The sequence below is a fragment of the Mus caroli genome, unplaced genomic scaffold, assembly GCF_978045245.1.
Source record: "Mus caroli unplaced genomic scaffold, Mus_caroli_1 scaffold_11, whole genome shotgun sequence".
Lineage (NCBI taxonomy): Eukaryota > Metazoa > Chordata > Mammalia > Rodentia > Muridae > Mus > Mus caroli.
In genome coordinates this window covers 64547310-64567338 of record NW_028227266.1, presented here as the reverse complement: position 1 = coordinate 64567338, position 20029 = coordinate 64547310, and the positions used below count along the sequence as shown (strand labels likewise).

At 41.4% G+C, this 20029-nt stretch overlaps 1 protein-coding gene and 1 non-coding gene across 3 annotated transcripts; both read right to left on the bottom strand.

Moving 5' to 3' along the window:
• Positions 1–405: 405 nt before the first annotated feature.
• On the bottom strand, positions 406–18996 carry Pclaf (PCNA clamp associated factor). 2 transcript variants are annotated; one of them, XM_085844722.1, is made up of 4 exons: positions 18886–18996; positions 18551–18628; positions 15843–16005; positions 406–1960 (listed from the first exon to the last, which is right to left on the bottom strand). In XM_085844722.1, the coding sequence occupies exons 1-4, from the start codon at positions 18929–18931 to the stop codon at positions 1879–1881; spliced, it is 369 nt and encodes a 122-aa protein (XP_085700848.1). In that variant the 5' UTR covers positions 18932–18996; the 3' UTR covers positions 406–1878. The 2 variants fall into 2 exon arrangements, with proteins under 2 accessions (XP_085700848.1, XP_021028852.2); XM_021173193.3 differs by having other exon boundaries at positions 406–1943.
• Positions 3494–3598, bottom strand: LOC115032109 (U6 spliceosomal RNA). The gene has a single exon (XR_003837736.1). It is a non-coding gene; the product is annotated as a U6 spliceosomal RNA (small nuclear RNA).
• Positions 18997–20029: the final 1033 nt, after the last annotated feature.

Genomic DNA, 20029 nt, shown 5'->3' with positions numbered 1-20029 from the left:
AACCATGATGAGAAAGTCAAGTATATCATTTATCATGAGGGTACACACCGTTAACCCCAGCACCCAGGGAGACTGAGGCAGTAGGATTACAAAAAAAAAAAGAAAAGAAAAAAAGAGGAAGTTTGAGGCTACCCTGGTTGACATACCCAGTAGCAGGTCAGCCAGGACTATGTGGTAAGACCCTGTCACCCTGTCACAGCAAAACAAACTGGGAAATGGCCCATCCATTCTCAAAGACACACATGAAGCAGCTCACGGTTCCTTGTGTTGTGAATGCAGGAGATTCAATAGCTTCCTTGAGCCTCCACACATGTATACACACAATTTCGTGTGCATACAAGCACACACACACACACGAAAGTAAGATAAATATTACAAAAATAAAAAGTAAAAATGGATGTTTCCACCTATAACCTAGCAGATGATAGACAGATAGGCAGATCTCTGTGCGTTCAAGGTTAATGTGTTCTACAAATAAGGCCACCTAAGAGGCTATATAATGAGATCCTATCTCAAAACCATTATTATAATATCTATAAATTCAATGATCTCAAGTCATCTTGAGATATGAAGGGAAAATGCTAAGGACCTGAGATATAAAACCTGATTTGCAGCACGATTAGTCTCATTATTTTATCTCCAACTTTAAAAGGGCATGGTGGTACCCACCTTTAATCCCACCTTAGCCTGGTCTGCCAAGTGAGTTCTAAGACAGGCAGGGCTACACAGAGAAACTGTTAAGGGGGTAGATAGAAAAGAAAAAATATTACATGCAAAAAAGTACTATTTTATGATACTGAACTGAATATATAGCCAAAAAAATCCTTTTAATGTATCTATGGAGTCTTTGTCCCTGCTTCTATTAGTATTTTATCCCTTTGTATGGTTATCAACTAGTTAAGTCCTCAAGATAAACTGGTTTTTAACTTTTTTTTCTTTCTTTTTGTTTTTTCAAGATAGAGATCCTCTGTGTAGTCCTAGTCCTGGCTGGCCTGGAACTCCCTCTATAGCCTGAGACTCAGGGATCCACCTGGCTTTGCCTCCTGAGTGCTGAGACCAAAGATGTGCAGCCCTTTAACACACAGCTAACGTTTTCTTAAAAAGATACACAACTAGCTTTTCAACATTTTATCTTTGCCTCCTCAACCCATTCTGATAAATGACAAGAGATTCTACTTAGTTAATATTGAAATTTTTAATGTAAAAAAGACTAAGACAATTTTTTTTTGTTTTGTTTTGTTTTTTTGAGACAGGGTTTCTCTATATAGCCCTGGCTGACCTGGAACTCACTCTTAAAGATTAAAGGCATGCGCCACCACTCCCGGCCTAAGTCAATTTTTTTTTTTAAAGATTTATTTATTTTATATATGTGAGTACACTGTCAATGTCGTCAGACACACCAGAAGAGGGCATCGGATCCCATTACAGATGGTTGTGAGCTACCCATGTGGTTGCTGGGAATTGATCTCAGAACCTCTGGAAGAACAGTCAGTGCTCTTAACCACTGAGCCATCTCCCCAGCCTAAGTCAAATTTTTAAAGCAAACATGCCATCCATAACAATATGGCACCATTTCCATAATCAATGCCCATAAAATGGCATCAGTACAAAAATCTAAGCAAAGACCGTAGAGTAGTAATTAGAGTGTCAGGTAACATTGGTTTTAAGAAGAAGCTTTAACAGGTAAAAAAAGGAGGAGCATAGGCTATAAATGTAAGTATGCAATTCAAATTTACAAATTATAAAAATTCCCCATTCTTATATCTGGTTTCTTTTGAATGGCTAAATTTTAGCCTAATCTTTTTCCCATCAACAGGCCAATTGGACAAACTCATTTACCCGAATTTACATGTAAGTAATGTAGAAAAACCGAAGACATTATTCAGATGAGTAAATTCTATTCGTTTTCATCATCTCTGTGATCAGGTTGCAAAGGACAAGCTCTGTGAAAAGAAGAGAACTTCAAGTCACTTAAGTATCAGCTGTATAAAATCAGAACATTATAAATGCAGTAGGTCTGCTCAAGTAACTAGAGAGAAATTAAACTTCACTAATTAGCAAGGGTAAACAAATTCCAAGAACTACTACAAAACTTCTTGACACGATTCCCTGTTGTTTCATGGAATCTCCATTTCTCAGTTAGTACGTGTTGTGAATTTTATTTAAAAGGAGTATCTCAGCCAGGCATGGCAGTGTATACCTATAATCCCAGTACCTAGGGAAGCTGAGGCTGTAGGATTACAAAAAAGCAAATCAAAAAGTGGAGTGTGAGGCTACTCTGGTCTATATACCAAGTAGCAGGCCAGCCAGAACTATGCAGTAAGACCCTCTCTCAACAAAACAAGAAACAAACTGGGAGGTGGCTCATCCAATCTTAAAGGGGACAACGGGTTTAGTTCTCAGCACACACATAAGGCATCTCACAGCTTCCTGTAACTCAGCTCTAGGGCATTCAGTACCTTCTTCAGCCTTCCACCTATACCCATACACACAATTGGGTTCTCTCTCTCTCTCTCTCTCTCTCTCACACACACACACACACACACACACACGCGCGCGCGCTCGCACACACACACACACACACACACACAAATTAAAATGAAATAAATATTACAAAATAAAAAATAAAAATGCAGGCTGGCAAGATGGCTCAGTGATTAAGAACACTGACTGTTGCTGGGTGGTGGTGGTGCATGCCTTTAATCCCAGCACTTGGAAGGCAGAGGCAGGCAGAGGCGGATTTCTGAGTTCGAGGCCAGCCTGGTCTACAAAGTGAGTTCCAGGACAGCCAGGGCTATACAGAGAATCCCTGTCTCAAAAAAAAAAAAAAAAAAAACAGCCGGGCGTGGTAGCGCACGCCTTTAATCCCAGCACTCGGGAGGCAGAGGCAGGCGGATTTCTGAGTTCGAGGCCAGCCTGGTCTACAAAGTGAGTGCCAGGACAGCCAGGGCTATACAGAGAAACCCTGTCTCAAAAAACCTAAAAAAAAAAAACAAAAAACAAAAAAACAAAAAAACAAAAAACAAAAAACAAAAAAAACCAAAAAACTAAAAAACAAAAAACAAACAAACCACTGACTGCTCTTCCAGAGGTCCTGAGTTCAAATCCTAGCAACCACATGGTGGCTCACAACCATCTGTAATGAGATCTAATGCCCTCTTCTGGGGTGTCTGAAGACAGCTACAGTGTACTTACATATAATAAATAAAAGAAATCTTTGGCCCAGCAGTGGTGGCACACGCATTTAATCCCAGCACTTGGGAGGCAGAAGCAGGTGGATTTCTGAGTTTGAGGCCAGCCTGGTCTACAGAGTGAGTTCCAGGACAGCCAGGATTATACAGAGAAATCCTGTCTCGAAAAAACAAGAAAACAAAAAACAAAAAAAGAAAAGAAAGAAAGAAATCTTTGGGCCGGAATGATCGAGGCTGAAGCTAGTGGGGCCGGAGAGAGGAGAAAAAGTGTCTGAAGAGCTACAGTATACTTACACATAATAAATAAATCTTTTTTTTTCACAAATTTTCGTGTCATCCTTGTGCAGGGGCCATGCTAATCTCTGTATCATTCTAATTTTTAGTATATGTGCTGCTGAAGCGAGCACTAATAAATAAATCTTAAAAAAATAAATAAATATAAAAAATAAAACTGTATGTCAGCCTGTAATTCCAGCACTGGAAGGCTGAGGCACAAAGATTGTTGCAAATCCCAAGTCTCACTTGAATTGCATAGTGAGTTCTGGGACAGCTTGGGCTACATAGATAGATTCTACAAATAAATACACGAGAGCTGGAGAGATGGCTCAGTGGTTAAAAGCACTGGCTGCTCTTGGAGAATATCCAAGTCTAGATGCCTTCGTGTTAGACATGCCAAAATGTCCTGTAACTTCACTTCCAAAGTATCCAGTGATCTCTTCTTGCCTCCCAGGCACCTCACCATGCACATACCCATAAACATAACTAGAAATAAATCTTTAAAGTAGAAATATGTCAAATATATACATGTATGAAACTGTCAAATTTTATTTAAAATCTCATTCTTAAACCATTGGTTTGAATGTTAAGTTGATTCATAAATAGAATATAACCTGTTAAATAAATTTTCATAATATATAAAGTTAAAAAAAATCCATTTGAGTAGAGAAAGCAATATAGCAAGCAAATTGCCATATCCCTTGGACTACATGGATATATTCTGTAAAAATAACTACAAAATCAGGGCAAGAGGGGTGGCTCAGCGGTTAAGAGCATTGGCTGCTGTGCCAGAGGTCCAGAGTTCAGTTCCCAGCACCCACATACAAAGAGAGCTTACTCTTTTAGGATAGGAGTTCATATCCCAGCACCCACACAGAACAGTTCAACCACCTGTAACTACAGCTCCCAAGTATCCCCGATGCCCTCTTCTGGTCCCCATGGGCATACACACACATACTTGTAAATAAAAATTTTAATTTTTAATATTTAAAATTATAGTTTTAGGAAAATCCTGTTAAAAAGAGAAATTGACATTTCCAAGAGAATGGATGAAACTAGAGATTATCATGTTAAGTGTAATAACCAAGACTCTGAAAGACAATTATTGAATGTTTTTTTTCATACACAGAATTTAGATTTAAATTTATATATACTTGTCCATGCAGATATATGTGAAGAAATAATATCAAATAGAAAAGGGACTTCGAGGTATGAGAGCAAGATAAGAGTGGAGGAAGGATTGAGAAGTTCATCTCTCAATGTCTCAGGTCTGTGTGATGAGATTCAGAAGTAAGGAAGAGGACAGATATGCAAAGGGCAGTCAGAGCATGGCTACACGGTAGATGTGTGCACATGAAAGGTAGGCAGGCCCCTGGGAGGGCTTGCTGGGTAAGGGCTCATGGCACCTGACTGACAGCCCAAGTTTTATTTCTGGGTCCAATGGTGGAAGAAAAAAACTAACTCCTGGAAATTGTGTTCTGTTCTCCACAGATGCACTGTGGCACAAACACACACGGACAAAAATGTAACTTTTAGAAATTTGACTAAAAAGGGGAAAACATTTATCTAAATATTTCTCCATGCAAAAGGAGCTTGCCCTGCTTGGGGCCAAAACAAGACTATAAGGAGTAACCATAGCAGAGTATGAATTGAGAAGTTCATATTCCTTCTAACATATTTATTTACTATTTCAGTAAAGGGATAATATAATTTTCATAGACAATGGCAAGTCAAAGAAGTAGCCTATAAATAGTATAAACCTCTGGAATCTAGTTTTTGTTGTTTTGAGTTTTCTTGTTTGGTTGCTCTGAGTTTTTTTGTGTTTTGTTTTATTTTCTTCCCAGGACACTGAACCCAGGGACATATGCTAGACAGGTACTCCACCAAGGAGCTACAAACACATCTCTGGTTGTGGGTTTTTTGAGACTATCTCAACATGCACTCCAGGCTGGCTTTAAACTCATGGATCTCCCTGTCTCAATCTTTGTCATTAAAGGCATGTATCACCATGTCTAGCTATTACTGAATTATTATACTATGGATTAAACTTGTTTATAAAACTATATAATTTATCTCCATGTGATGGAAAGCCCTTTTTTGTTTTGTTTTGTTTCTATTTATTTATAGACAGGGATAAGTTATTAAGTATATATGTAAGAATGGTGAAGTATTGGGGCTGGTGAGATGGCTCAGTGGTTAAGAGCACCGACTGCTCTTTCGAAGGTCATGAGTTCAAATCCTAGCAACCATATGGTGGCTCACAACCATCTGTAACAAGGTCTGACTCTCTTCTGGAATGTCTGAAGACAGCTATAGTGTACTTATAGGTAATAAATAAATATTTAAAAAAATGATGAAGTATGGTTTAGTGGCCAAGAAGTCACATATCAGTTCTTAGCTCCTATGTCAGGTGCCTCACAACCATCTGAAATTCTAGTTCCATGACACTTGTGTCCTTGCTCTCTGTAAGTTCCTGCACATATGTGGTACATACATATATATGCGTAAATAAAAAATAAATCTTAAGGGGGGAGGGTATGGGGGACTTTTGGGATAGCATTGGAAATGTAATTGAGGAAAATACGTAATAAAAAAATATTAAAAATAAATAAATCTTTAAAAAAAAAGAATGACTAATCAGAACCCAGACCCAAGCTGTAGAGGCTCACGCCTTTAATCCCAGTACCTGGGAGGCAGAAGTGGGTGAGATCTCTATGATTTCTAGGCCACCCTGATCTACGGAGAGAGTTCCAGAACTCCCAAGGCTGTACAAAGCGAGTTCCAGGACAGACAAGACTATAAAAAGGAAACCCTGTTTCAAACAAACAAACAAACAACAAGCAAACAAACAGAAAAAGTAAGAGGTTGACTCCAGGACCTTGTACTGACAAGCCTTCTGTCACTGATACATCTCCAGGCCCAGTACATAAGACAGGAAGATATAAGACCCTTAGCTACATAGTGAATTTGAAGCTAGCCTGGGTTACCAGGTGGAGGGGATTACTCATGATTCAAACCCATCCTTGCCCAAGTGTCAGTTACTATAGAGAAAGCTAAATGTAGCCAAGTATGGTAGTTTATAGTCCTAATCCCAAAACCAGAGAGACAGAGAGGTAAAGAGGGTCAACATGGGCTGCAGAGGGAGAGCATGGGCTGTGGGGGAGAGCAAGGAAGCTGGATAATGGTGATACAGGCCTTTGTTCCCAGGACTCAGTAGGCAGAGGCAGGAGAGTATGAGTTCTAGTTCAGCCTGGTTTGTAGAACAAGTTCCAGGACAGCCAGGGCTATGCACAGAAACCCCATCTCAAAAACAAACAAAGGACAGAAAGAAGAGAAAAGAACTGAATGACTACAGCACTCGGGCAGAGACTACCTAATGCCTACAAGTTCCAGAGTTCAATCCCGAGCACAGAGAGAACTGCAGAGAGATAAGAGGTGTACAGTAGTACCTTGTACTTCCTCCAAAGTGCATGTAAAACCTGAAGTCTTCATATTTCCTAATTACTTTACAGGCCTTTTGGTTTATTTAGTGAGCCATAAAGAACACCGAATCTCCATTCCACAATGCACACTTTTTCTCTAGATCAAAGTGAAATTTTCAAGACGAACTTTTTATAATCCATTATTTCATAGGCCACATTTAATGAAATCATTAACCAATGTTCAGCGTTGTCCTTCTCTTTGTTGTTGTAGTGAAACTGCAGGAGGCTTAAGATTAGTATTCACCGTCTAATTAACCCTTGAGATGATCTTCAAGGCAGTCGTCCAGTTTGAGCTTCTCAAGGTTTCCTAGTTACTAAAACCAGTGGGCTGAGTAGATTCGAAGACCTGGATTTGTTTGCCTTGCAACACTGGATGGGCAGGTGCCACTTGGTCCAATATTAGTGTGGTCTGGCCTGAGTCTCTAATGGATAAGGCACAGAAAGGTAAGCGAGACCCCAAGGAGGTTGACCAAAGCTTTTAGGGACTTGCTGGAAGATGAGGGGGCGTCTGTTTCATAATAGGTAGGGCCCGATGTGCTGGTTAGAGGGACAAATGACTCGACCTGCATGGGGAGGACCAGAACAAGGAGCAGCAACAGTCCCAAACAAAGCCTGACCGCCATCCTCTTACCCCTGGTGGTCAGGGTTCCGAGTAGCCAGCTTGCTGCTTGTTGAGCTGGAAGTTTCCCTAAGTTTTTGGCTGGTGTGGAGATTACAAACCAGGTCTTACTTTCATGAAGACATCACAATGACAATGTTATGGTACCACACCCTCTCTTTCTACACCCAAGTACTTTTTTTGTTTTGGTTTTTGAAGCAGGAGTTCAGGTAGTTCAGACTGGCCTCAATCTCACAAATACTTTCTTTTAGAATTAAAACTTTAAAAAAAAAAAAAAGTCAAGAAGTGGTGTTATTCAGCTTTAACCCCAGCATTCAGGAGGCTGAGGCAGGTGGATCTCTCTGAGGTCTAAGCCAGCCTGGTCTAGAGTGAGCTCCAGGCCAGCCAAGACTACATAGTGAGATCCTGTCTGTATTAGTCAGGGTTCTCTAGAGTCACAGAACTTATGGATAGTCTCTATATAGTAAAAGAATTTATTGATGACTTACAGTCGGCAGCCCAATTCCCAACAATGGTTCAGTCGCAGCTGTGAATGGAAGTTCAAGGATCTAGCAGTTACTCAGTCTCACACGGCAAGCAGGCGAAGGAGCAAGAGCTAGACTCCCTTCTTCCAATGTCCTTATATTGTCTCCAGCAGAAGGTGTAGCCCAGATTAAAGGTGTGTTCCACCACACCTTTAATCCCAGATGAAAGGTGTAGCCCAGATTAAATCTCCTTAAACTCGGAGATTTAATCTTCTGGAATCCAGAGCCACTATGTCTCAAGATCTCCATACCAAGATCCAGATAAGGATCTCCAAGCCTCCAGATAAGGGTCACTGGTGAGCCTTCCAATTCTGGATTGTAGTTCATTCCAAATATAGTCAAGTTGACAACCAAGAATAGCCACTACAATCCACCCCTTGTCAACTTGACACAAATAATATCCCATGTTTACATGAAACAATAACAAGGTTGTGAATACGCCTAACATGATATAACTATCCCTCGTACAATCGCAAACGCATTTGTAAATTTACAATGGGGCATTCATATTACTTTATAATCCTCGTTTCTGCAACTGGTTACGTGGCCTTAATTGGTATTTATAACTACCTTCCTCTACTACCCATTCTGTATTTCCTTCACCTTCGGCCAGCACCTCAGCAGGTCTTGGCTCTTTTCCTGGAGGATTGACCCATACCTTCATTCCTGATGGGTCTGCGTCCTTTGTCATCCTGCTTGGATTAGGCTGTTGTAGTTTCCCATTGACTTTAATCACAGGACATGGTAGTACTAGGAGACGCCCTAAGGGATCTCCTACACTCCAGACATACTCTTGCTTACCTCCATCTCGACCACCATGGCCACTTTGTTCATGTGCCCATTGAGCAATGACAGGGATGGCTGGGGAGAGAGGCTGACTGTCCACAGAACGGGTCATCTTATCCACTTGATTATTGAACTCCTCCTCGGCTGAAGTCACCTTTTGGTGAGCATTTACATGGGACACAAATATCTTCACATCCTTTGCCCATTTGGAGAGATCTATCCACATACTTCTTCCCCAGATGTCTTTTTCACCAATTTTCCAATTGTGATCTTTCCAAGTCCCTGACCAACCAGCCAATCCATTGGCTACAGCCCATGAGTCAGTGAATAATCGTACATCTGGCCATTTCTTCTTGCAAACAAACTGTAATACCATGTGTACTGCCCGAAGTTCTGCCCACTGTGAAGATTTCCCTTCACCTGTGTCTTTCAGAGTTGTCCCAGAAAGGGGTTGTAATGCTGCAGCTGTCCACTTCTGGGTGGTGCCTGCATAACGTGCAGAGCCATCAGTAAACCAGGCCCTAGTCTTTTCCTCTTCGGTCAGTTGATCATAGGGAACACCCCATGAGGCTATAGGCGCATGCTTGGCAGCAGATGGCATTGTAACAGGAGTAGAAACCATAGGCATTTGAGCAACTTCTTCATGTAACTTGCTTGTGCCTTCAGGACCTGCTCTGGCCCGATCACGTATATACCACTTCCATTTGATAATAGACTGCTGCTGTGCGCGTCCCACTTTATGACTTGCAGGGTCTGATAGTACCCAGCTCATAATGGGTAATTCAGGTCGCATAGTAACTTGGTGTCCTATTGTCAAACGTTCAGTTTCCACTAAGGCCCAATAGCAGGCCAAGAGCTGTTTTTCAAAGGGAGAATAGTTGTCTGCAGATGATGGTAGAGCTTTGCTCCAAAATCCCAAAGGTCTTTTCTGTGATTCACCTACAGGGGCCTGCCAGAGGCTCCAAACAGCATCTCTATCAGCCACAGACACCTCAAGTACCATCGGGTCTGCTGGGTCATATGGTCCAAGTGGTAGAGCAGCCTGCACAGCAGCCTGGACCTGTTGAAGGGCCTTCTCCTGTTCCAAGCCCCACACAAAGCTAGCAGCTTTCCGAGTCACTTGGTAAATAGGCCTAAGTAACACACCCAAGTGAGGGATGTGTTGTCTCCAGAATCCAAATAGACCCACTAAACGTTGTGCTTCTTTCTTGGTTGTAGGAGGGGCCAGGTGCAATAACTTATCTTTCACCTTAGAAGGAATATCTCTGCATGCCCCACACCACTGGACTCCTAAGAATTTCACTGAGGTAGATGGTCCTTGAATTTTGGTTGGATTTATTTCCCATCCTCTGATACGCATATGTGTTACCAATGAGTTCAAAGTGGTTGCTACTTCCCGCTCACTTGGTCCAATCAGCATAATGTCATCAATATAGTGCACCAATGTGATATTTTGTGGAATATCCAAACGATCAAGATCCCTTCTAACTAAATTATGACACAGGGCAGGAGAGTTAATATATCCTTGAGGCAAAACTGTGAAGGTATACTGTTGGCCTTGCCAACTGAAAGCAAATTGCTTCTGGTGGTCCTTATGGACAGGTACTGAGAAGAAGGCATTTGCCAGATCAATAGCCGCATACCAGGTGCCAGGAAATGTGTTAATTTGCTCAAGTAACGAAACTACATCTGGTACAGCAGCTGCAATTGGAGTTACTACCTGATTTAGTTTTCGATAATCAACTGTCATTCTCCATGATCCATCTGTTTTCTGCACTGGCCAGATAGGAGAGTTAAATGGAGATGTGGTGGGAACCACCACCCCTGCATCTTTCAAGTCCTTGATAGTGGCAGTAATTTCTGCAATGCCTCCAGGAATACGATACTGTTTTTGATTCACTATTTTCTTTGGCAGAGGCAACTCTAAAGGCTTCCATTTGGCCTTTCCAACCATAATAGCCCTCACTCTACAGTTCAGGGAACCAATATGAGAATTCTGCCAGTTTCTGAGTATATCTATCCCAATTATACATTCTGGAACTGGGGAAATCACCACAGGATGTGTCCGGGGACCTACTGGACCTACTGTAAGTCGGACATCAGTCAAAACTCCATTAATCACCTGCCCTCCATAGGCCCCTACTTTAACTGGAGGGCCACAATGTTTCTTGGGATCTCCTGGGATCAGTGTCAACTCAGAACCAGTATCCAGCAGACCCCGAAAAGTCTGATTATTTCCTTTTCCCCAGTGTACAGTTACCCTTGTAAAAGGCCGTAGGTCCCTCTGGGGAAGAACTGGAGAAAGGGTAACAGCAAAACCTTTGGGTGTCTTATCAGGATCCTTCCTCAGGGGAACCTGGCCACCCCTTCATTCAAGGGGTTCCGGATCTGCAAACTGGCTCAAGTCTGGAAATTGATTCACTGGCCGAGATTGCTGTTTACCACGATCTAATGTAGCCTTTCTTTCATTTGTTTGAGAATTTTTTTGCTTATACAAATCAAACAAATATGCAGTAGGCTTCTTATGTATTTCATTCCTGGAAACACCATGATTGACTAGCCAGTACCAAAGGTCCAAGCGAGTCATGCCATTATAAATTTCACCTTTCCTGTGCTGACCGTTACTGGGTCTGTCATTATAAACATTCTTTTGCCTACGCTGTCCATTATAATAACTAGGATCACCTTGTCTCCGGCGATTCAATGCTGCCACCTGGCCCTTGTTACCTCGGAATCCAACTAAACCCAGTGAATTTAATTCATCTAATTGAGCAGAAGCATCTCCAATGCTAAGATCTGGCACAAGGAAAAGGGAAAGAACAAAACCCTTCAAATGTGCTGGTGCCCCTCTCACCAATTTGCGTCTTATAGAGCTGGTGAAGGGCATATCTTCTGGACCTTCCCATTGTGGACAATTAGGCTTTACACAATATATCCACTCTAGCAATGCAATTTCCCTAAGTCTTAAAATCCCTTCATCAACACTAAGCCATGGAATATCAGGCATCTCCAAGTCATTTCCAGTAGGCCATCTTTTGATAAACACCTCAGCCAACCATTCAAACAAACTTTTGACACCTTTTTTAACCATGCGAGCTTCCGTATTAAACCTAGAATCTCTACTCAGAGGGCCCATGTCAATAAACTCAGCCTGCTCTAGTTTTATGTTCCTTCCACCCTTATCCCACACCCTTAAAATCCATTCCCACACATATTCACCAGGTTGCTGTTTGAATGAATTAGCAAACTCATTAAGCTCCTTAGTAGTGTAGCGAATTTCCTCATGGACTACACTTTCTACCTCCCCTCTAGGAGCCTGTTTTGCTTTGAGTCTGGTTACAGGTCTAGAAGAAACTATTGGTGGGCCTTGAGAAACATCAGTAGTGAAAGTCATTGCTGGTTTATCAGACTCTGCAAAATTAATTTCCTCATGTGGGGAAGGCATTATTTCAAGGGGTGGGGCTGAGGGTACTACTTCCTCAGGTGGGGCAAACCCTTGAGAATCTGAAGATTCAAAATTCTCAGCTTCAACATGGTCTTCCCACACATCCCCGTCCCAAGTTATAGGATCCCATTCTTTGCCAATTAGTGCCCTTACTTTAACTGTCGACACATTCTGAGGCTGAGACTTAAATTTTCGCTGTAGTTCAGCCAACCTTATAATGAGGGTTTCAGTTTGATTTTCTGCAACTTGAGCTCTATTGCTGCAAGAGAGAAGATTCTCTTCAAGGACACACTTAGCAACTTTTAGATCGTTTACTTGTGTCTGGAGCCTTTCGATTTTATCACACAACTCCTTCCTTTCATTCATCATTTTTTCCCCAGAAACTAAGAGCAGCCAGCCAGTAAAATCATTTTCTGATTTTTTCCCCATCTTGTAGAAAGCTTTGTGCACTGAATCACCTAATTCATTAAGAAAATCAAGGGCATTAGCTTCTTTAAGTTTGAAATATAGTTTCAACCATGGGTCTTCAAAATTCTCTGAGCTCCCAGGAGGGAGAGAATCTGGAGAGGTTTCAGTAGTTGAAAGTGCTGGTGGCTCAACAAGCCAATTCCAGTATTTTAAAAGATTCATCCTTGTACTTCTGTTACTCTAGAACCACTCCTGGTACCAAATTCTGTATTAGTCAGGGTTCTCTAGAGTCACAGAACTTATGGATAGTCTCTATATAGTAAAAGAATTTATTGATGACTTACAGTCGGCAGCCCAATTCCCAACAATGGTTCAGTCGCAGCTGTGAATGGAAGTTCAAGGATCTAGCAGTTACTCAGTCTCACACGGCAAGCAGGCGAAGGAGCAAGAGCTAGACTCCCTTCTTCCAATGTCCTTATATTGTCTCCAGCAGAAGGTGTAGCCCAGATTAAAGGTGTGTTCCACCACACCTTTAATCCCAGATGAAAGGTGTAGCCCAGATTAAATCTCTTTAAACTCGGAGATTTAATCTTCTGGAATCCAGAGCCACTATGTCTCAAGATCTCCATACCAAGATCCAGATAAGGATCTCCAAGCCTCCAGATAAGGGTCACTGGTGAGCCTTCCAATTCTGGATTGTAGTTCATTCCAAATATAGTCAAGTTGACAACCAAGAATAGCCACTACACTGTCTTAAAAAAATCGGGACAGGGGGGTTGGCTGGAGAGATGGCTCAGCAGTTAAGAACACTGACTGCTCTTCCAGAGGTCCTGAGTTCAATTCCCAGTAACCACATCTTGGCTCACAACCATCCGTAATGGGATCTGTACTCATATACATAAAATAAATAAATCTTAAAAAAAAAAAAAAGAAAGAAAAGGAAGGAAGGAAGGAAACTTAAGTTTGAGAGCAGTGAATGGCTCCTCTGGTAGTGTGCTTGCGTGTCATTTCACTCTGAACACCTCGGGTTCAGTCCCTGAGACCGGTGTAGAGGTAGAAAGAGAACTGACTCCTGAAAGTTGTCCTCTGAACTCCACACACCCTTTATAGCATGTATCTTGGTTTTGATACTTAGAAACTAAAAGAAAGAATTCAAATATTTTTTCCTAATTTTTTCTTTTAGGTGCAGAGTAATGAAGCTAATGCCTCAAATATGCTAAGTGTTCCTCCACTGAGCTATATCCCCAGCCCCACTCCCTGTTAAAGATGTATTTATTTATTTATTTATTTATTTATTTAATATATGTGAGTACACTGTCACTCTCTTCACACACACCAGAAGAGGGCATCAGATCCCATTACAGATGATTGTGAGACACCATGTGGTTGCTGGGACCTCTGTCAGTGCTCTTATACACTAAGCCATCTCTCCAGCCCCTTGGGTTTGGTTTTTAAGGCAGGGTTTTTCTGCGTAGCCTTAGCTGTCTTGGAACTCACTCTGTAGACGAGGCTGGACTCACAAACTCACAGAGATTCCCTGTCTCTGCCTCCTATGTGGTGGGATAAAGGAAGGAAGGCATGTCACACCATGCCCAGCTTTTTTTGTGATTCTTACTGAAGTTGAGTAGACTTCAACTTCAACTTCAAGATAGACATTGATTGTTAGAAGTTCATAGTATGTAGCATGAAACAAAGTTTGTACCCAGATAAATAATTATTGGTACTTGTTATATTTTCATATAGTGTGTGTATATATTTTGCAAAGCAGAGTAAACTTTTTCTTTTTTAAAAAAGATTTTCATTTTATGTATATTTATTTTTATGGGTACATGTGTGTTTGTGCCCCACTGTATTGATGTACATCATATACTGTAGGAACCCAAGGGGTCAGAATAAGCATCAGACCCCCTGGAACTGAAATTACAGACAGTTGTGAGCTGCCGTGTAGGTGCTGGGAACCAACCACAGTTCTCTGCAAGCAGCAAGCCATCTCTCTAGCCCCAAGTATTATACTTTCATACTTAGAATTTTAGCTCAGAATTTATCACTAGCATTCTCATTTCATTAAAAACTTAAAAACAAGCTTGCATGATGGCACCTTTAATTCCAGCATTGGAAAGGCAGATAAATAAAACTCTCTGAGTGTGAGGCTAGCTGAGTTTGCATAGTGAATTTCATAATGGCCAGAGCTACATGATAGAGGTCCTGTCTCAAAAAAAAAAAAAAAAAAAACCATTTAAAAAATTCCAGCCTCCAGATCCCCAAGTTTGAGGTCAATCTGGTGTACAGAATGAGTGGGATTCCACCATAACCCGAGCTGCACAGAGAAACTCTGTCTCAAGGGAAAACAAAACAAAACCCCAGCCACAGATTTTAAAGAATTCTTAAGGACTTACAGAAGACTAAAAACAAAAACCAAGAAAAAATATGGAATTACTATGGATAGTTTCTGTAGAGAGGAATTTCTGTTTAATTTCTCTATTTTATTTGTATATTTCTTGTGAAAGTTCAACATTTAGTATTATTACTTATCTTGGAATTGGAAACTAAACCTAGCACTGCAGGCATGCTGAGTAGCAGACTTCCTCGGAGCTACACCCTCAGTTTCTAACTAGTAATTGTGTGCAGTATAAGGAGCTTAATGGAATCCAAACTAGATGAACTGACATAGAAATTTCTTTTGGGGAAAAAAAAAAAGCAGAAAAAGAAGAGACAAAGGAGGGAAGAGAGGGAAGGAGGACGGCAGACACACGGACATACTTCTCAGTGCAGTGCTCGCTTTAGCAAGCCGAGGCAGAGGATTGCAAACAGTTCCAGTTAATCCTGGGCTACATACAGAGACAGTCTCAAAAAAACAAATAAAAAAACAAAACAAAAAGCTATGAAAATTAGAGGAATAATAAATGAAGAGGAATCAAGTCTCTTTAGAGTTAAGTAAAAGTAAATAATTTTTGAAAAATATTTGAAATCTTAAAGTGACATAAATGATTAGAAATTAAAGCACAGTTTTCATTTTCTCACTAGTCCTGAAAGAAACTTTAAAATTATTATCCCGTTTGTCTTTTATTTTTAGGAGGATATTTTCTTGTTTTCCAGAACATAAACACTTACTTTCTCTTTGCTTTTCCTAAGCCACTGCTTCCTGCTTCTTCAGGAATCTGGTTCTCCTTTTTAGAATCTTTAGGGGACAGCCTGAAGAATTCCCCGATGCCTTTTTGCCACTTGGGAGTTGGGCGCACACAGACTGGGTTCCCTCCTGCATACTTATTTTCAGCTGTAAAATAGAAACAGAACTAAATAAAAACCAATGTCATTGGCATTTTCCACCCTACCCTCAGTCAGGGCTTCTCTGTGTAGCCCTGGCTGTCCTGAAACTTGCTCTGTAGACCAAGCTGGCCTCGAACTCACAGAGATCCACCTGCCTCTACCCCTCTGATTGCTGGGATTATAGGCGTGCGCCACCACCTGGCATTGCCATTCTGGTTTTTATTTTTATTTTTTAAAGATTTATTTATTTATTTTTATGTGTAATGAGTACACCATTGCTTTCTTCAGACACACCAGAAGAGGGCATCTAATCCCATTACAGATGGTTGTGAGCCACCGTGTGGGTGCTGGGAACTGAACTCAGGACCTCTGGAAGGGTGCTCTTAACCTCTGAGCCATTTCTCCAGCCCCGGCACTGCCAATCTTTAGCATCATAGTCCAGGTATTAACGTGTTCTATCGTAAATTAGAAAATGAAGGCTTGAGAGATACTCAGTGGCAAAGAACACTTGCTGCTTCTCAGAATACTAGAGCTGAGCTGGAGAAAGGGCTCTGCAGCTAAGCATACGTGTTTTTCTTGCAGATTACCCAGGTTCCATTCCCACATAGTGTCTTGAAACCTTCATAACTCCAATCCTGAAAATCTGATGCCTTCTTCTGGCCTATATGGGCACACATGTAGTACACAGATATACAGTGAGCAAAATACTCATAAAATAAATCTTAAATAACGAAGACTAGAGTTTGATTCTTAACACCCATATCAGGTAGTTCATAACTGCTCATTATTCCAGCTCCATAGAATCCAATGTCAAGTACCCATACACAGGTGTCTGTCTGTCTCTGTCTCTCTGTCTCTGTCTCTGTCTCACACACACATTTATATATTAATAACTTGATGCAGAAGCCTGATGTCCTGAATCTCAAGGTACCACATAAAGGTAGAAGTAGAAAACCAACTCCCAGAAGTTGTCTTCAGGCCTTATTCGTGCCACAACACATATACCAACCCCCCCCAGCAACAATAATACATTTTATAAAATGTATTTTTCCTTAATATTCATTTGTGCCATGTAGGATAAACTGTCCAAATTTAATTTAGCAGATTTATTTATTTATTTATTATTTGTTTATTAATTTATGAGGGTTTATGAGTATAAATTTGGTTCAAAGATTGAACCCAGAATCATGTGCTAGGCAAGTGCCCTACTACTCAGGTATGTTTCTTAGACCAATTAGGTTATTTAGTTAAAAAATATATACAATGTGAGTCAGGCTAGTGGCAGAGGCCTATAATCTCAGCTACTTGGGAGGACAAAGCAGAAGAATCCAAAGTTCAAAACTTGCGTGTATTACCAAGAGAGCACAAAGCCAACGCAGGCAGATTACTGAAACTCCAATCCCAAGCCCTCTCTCCATTACAGATAGAGCTAAGAACACAGTTCAGCAATGGACTCTGCCTGAAATGTCCAAGGCCATAGATTCAATCCCCAATACCTGGGGAAGGGGAAATGTTAAGTTTTCTATAAGAGTAAATCCTACTTTTCAAAGCTGCTAGCTCCTTTGCATAAGAAAAATCCCATTCCTGGTTATATTTTAATATAGGAATGTAAAATCAAAATTCGGAGAAAATTGCTCCTTTAAAAAATAATTACAGGAGAATGGTGTCACCTACAATCCTGGAAACCCAAGTTTGACCTGCGAATCCCCTAAATTGAAGATCTTAAAGACAAAGAGATCAGAAGTTGAAGGCCAGCTTTAGCTACGTAACAAGTTTGAGGCTAGCCTGAAATGCAGAAAGCCCTAGGTTAGATTCCCAACCCAGACTAGACCTTGCATCCAGGGCGTGTGTGTGTGTGTGTGTGTGTGTGTTATTCCAGCAGTGGGGAGATGGAGGGCAGAAGGATCTGGAGTTCAAAGGTGTTCTTTGTACATAAAAATTTTGAGGCCTGCCTGGGCTACATGAGACCTTGGAAGAAGGAAAAGGGAGGGAAGGAGGGAGAACAAAAGGGAGGAGGGAAAAGCAGAGACAAAAGCAAACTATACTGGGGCAGTGTGGTTAGCTCAGCGGTAGGGTACTTCTTCAACATGGGCAAGGAAGGCCCAGGGTTCAGTTCCCAAAGATTGCATGCATGGTCAAACAGACACTCACATACATCCCCTAACCGGAAATGTGGTAGTATTGTCAACCATCACCATAAATCTAATGAGGAGACACTTAAGTAGCCTCCAAGAAAATAGTAACTGTTAACAATTTTTAAAACACCATTCAGAAAAGAAAAAAAAAAGTTTAATAATATACAGCCCCTCACCACCAAGACATGAGTTTTCCATTGGACCCTCATCCCCATCCAAGCCTGCTGAAAGACTAAGGCTCCCTTAGAGGGTGAGAAAGAAATTTAGGTGTGAGAATGTCAACGGAAACAAATTCCAGAGGAAGGAAACTAAGTAAAAATAAATCCACCCCGGGTCAGGGCCACACAGGTTAGTACTGCCGTGCCCAGCCTGATGCTCTCGGGATGTTACTTTGGAAGCGTCCACGACCCTTCCTACCTTTTCTCGACGAACTTGAAGAATTGGTGACAAAGGTGGAGGAGCCAAGCACCTTCCTAGGGGCTTGAGAAGCCACCGCTGCAAAGAGAGGTAAAGAGGAGCGTTCAGAAAAGGCGGGAGGGTTCAGATCCCCGAGCTTTGTTCTACTACAGTCCCAGGCTAGTAAAGAGGAGGGAGATGAACAGCAGCAAACGACCTTGCCTGGTCTCTGTCGCTTATTAGCAGTGAGGGCCAGGAGCCTGCCTTCTAGCTGCTCAATGGGAGGCAGCCATGGGAGTCTCCACCCCTGGACAGGCTGCCTAGGGAACCCCCTGCCACCTTGCTGCATCATTTACCTTTTCTGTAGGCTCCTGGGACGTAGTTTGCTTTGGTCCGCACCATGTTCACACAGGAAGAGACAACTTTCACCGACACCCCAATTGCAGATGTCTCAATTAGAGAAGAACCCGAAAATGATGTTCCCGCCACCGTTTAAATGGGTCTCTTTCCCGCGCGCTCCAAGCTCTCGAGAACCGCGATTCTTATTGGTTCCGCGCCTTCACTCTGGACCAATTGACAGCGTCCAGCAGTGACAGCCTCGAGACTTAAGGTTTTGCTGGCCAGTCCATCAGCCCCTTTGGTCGTGATTTGTACCTCCTCCTGGTAGGCGGTGCTAGGACTCTGGATCAGGGGGGAGGGGGGCGCCAAGTGTGGGAGCTGAGGTAGATAGGTTGTGAACTAGCCAAAATAAAACCAAGTAGAGATAGGGATTGTAAAATTTCTTCAAAAGTTACCAGAGTTAAATCCATGATAATTAAACACTGAAAGTGAAAATTAAGTGGACTTTTCAATGTTAATCATAACTAAAGTTTAGTATCCTAAGGATGAGCTCTACTGTGTTCTAAAACAACTTTCTGAGGCGGGAGAAAGGAAAACTCAATTAGTTTATTTAGTTTACAGTGTTTTAAAAACCGTTTTCAGATCGCATGAGACAAAAAAAAATTTTTTTGGACAAATTGTCCATACACATATAAAAAATAAGTAAATACATTTTAAAAAGCATGGCCAAAGAATTTTTTTAATGCCAAATGTAAAAGGGTCACAGCACCAACCCACGTGAGGATAATCAAAAAGAGATCATATTGTCTGACCCATGTTTCAAATTACAATATTCCTAAGAATTTGTATTTGTTCTGAATGCCATGCATGAAACAAAACCGTATGTGCTTGCTGCAGAATGCTGTCTGTTAATGCTTGCTTAAAAGATGACCCTACAGCATGTCACAGAACTACTTTTCTGCAGTGAATTATGCTTGAACAGCAATGAAATCTACTCAGGGCCTTAACCAAATTAACAATTAATAGTATATTCAATTTAAAGATTTTAAAGCCAGGCCTACTGCACCTTGTAATCTCAGCTCTGAGGCAGCAGAGAGACTGGTAAATTGTGAGTTCTTTGCCAGTCTGGGCTAGATCACAATATTTTTTAAAAAAGAAAAA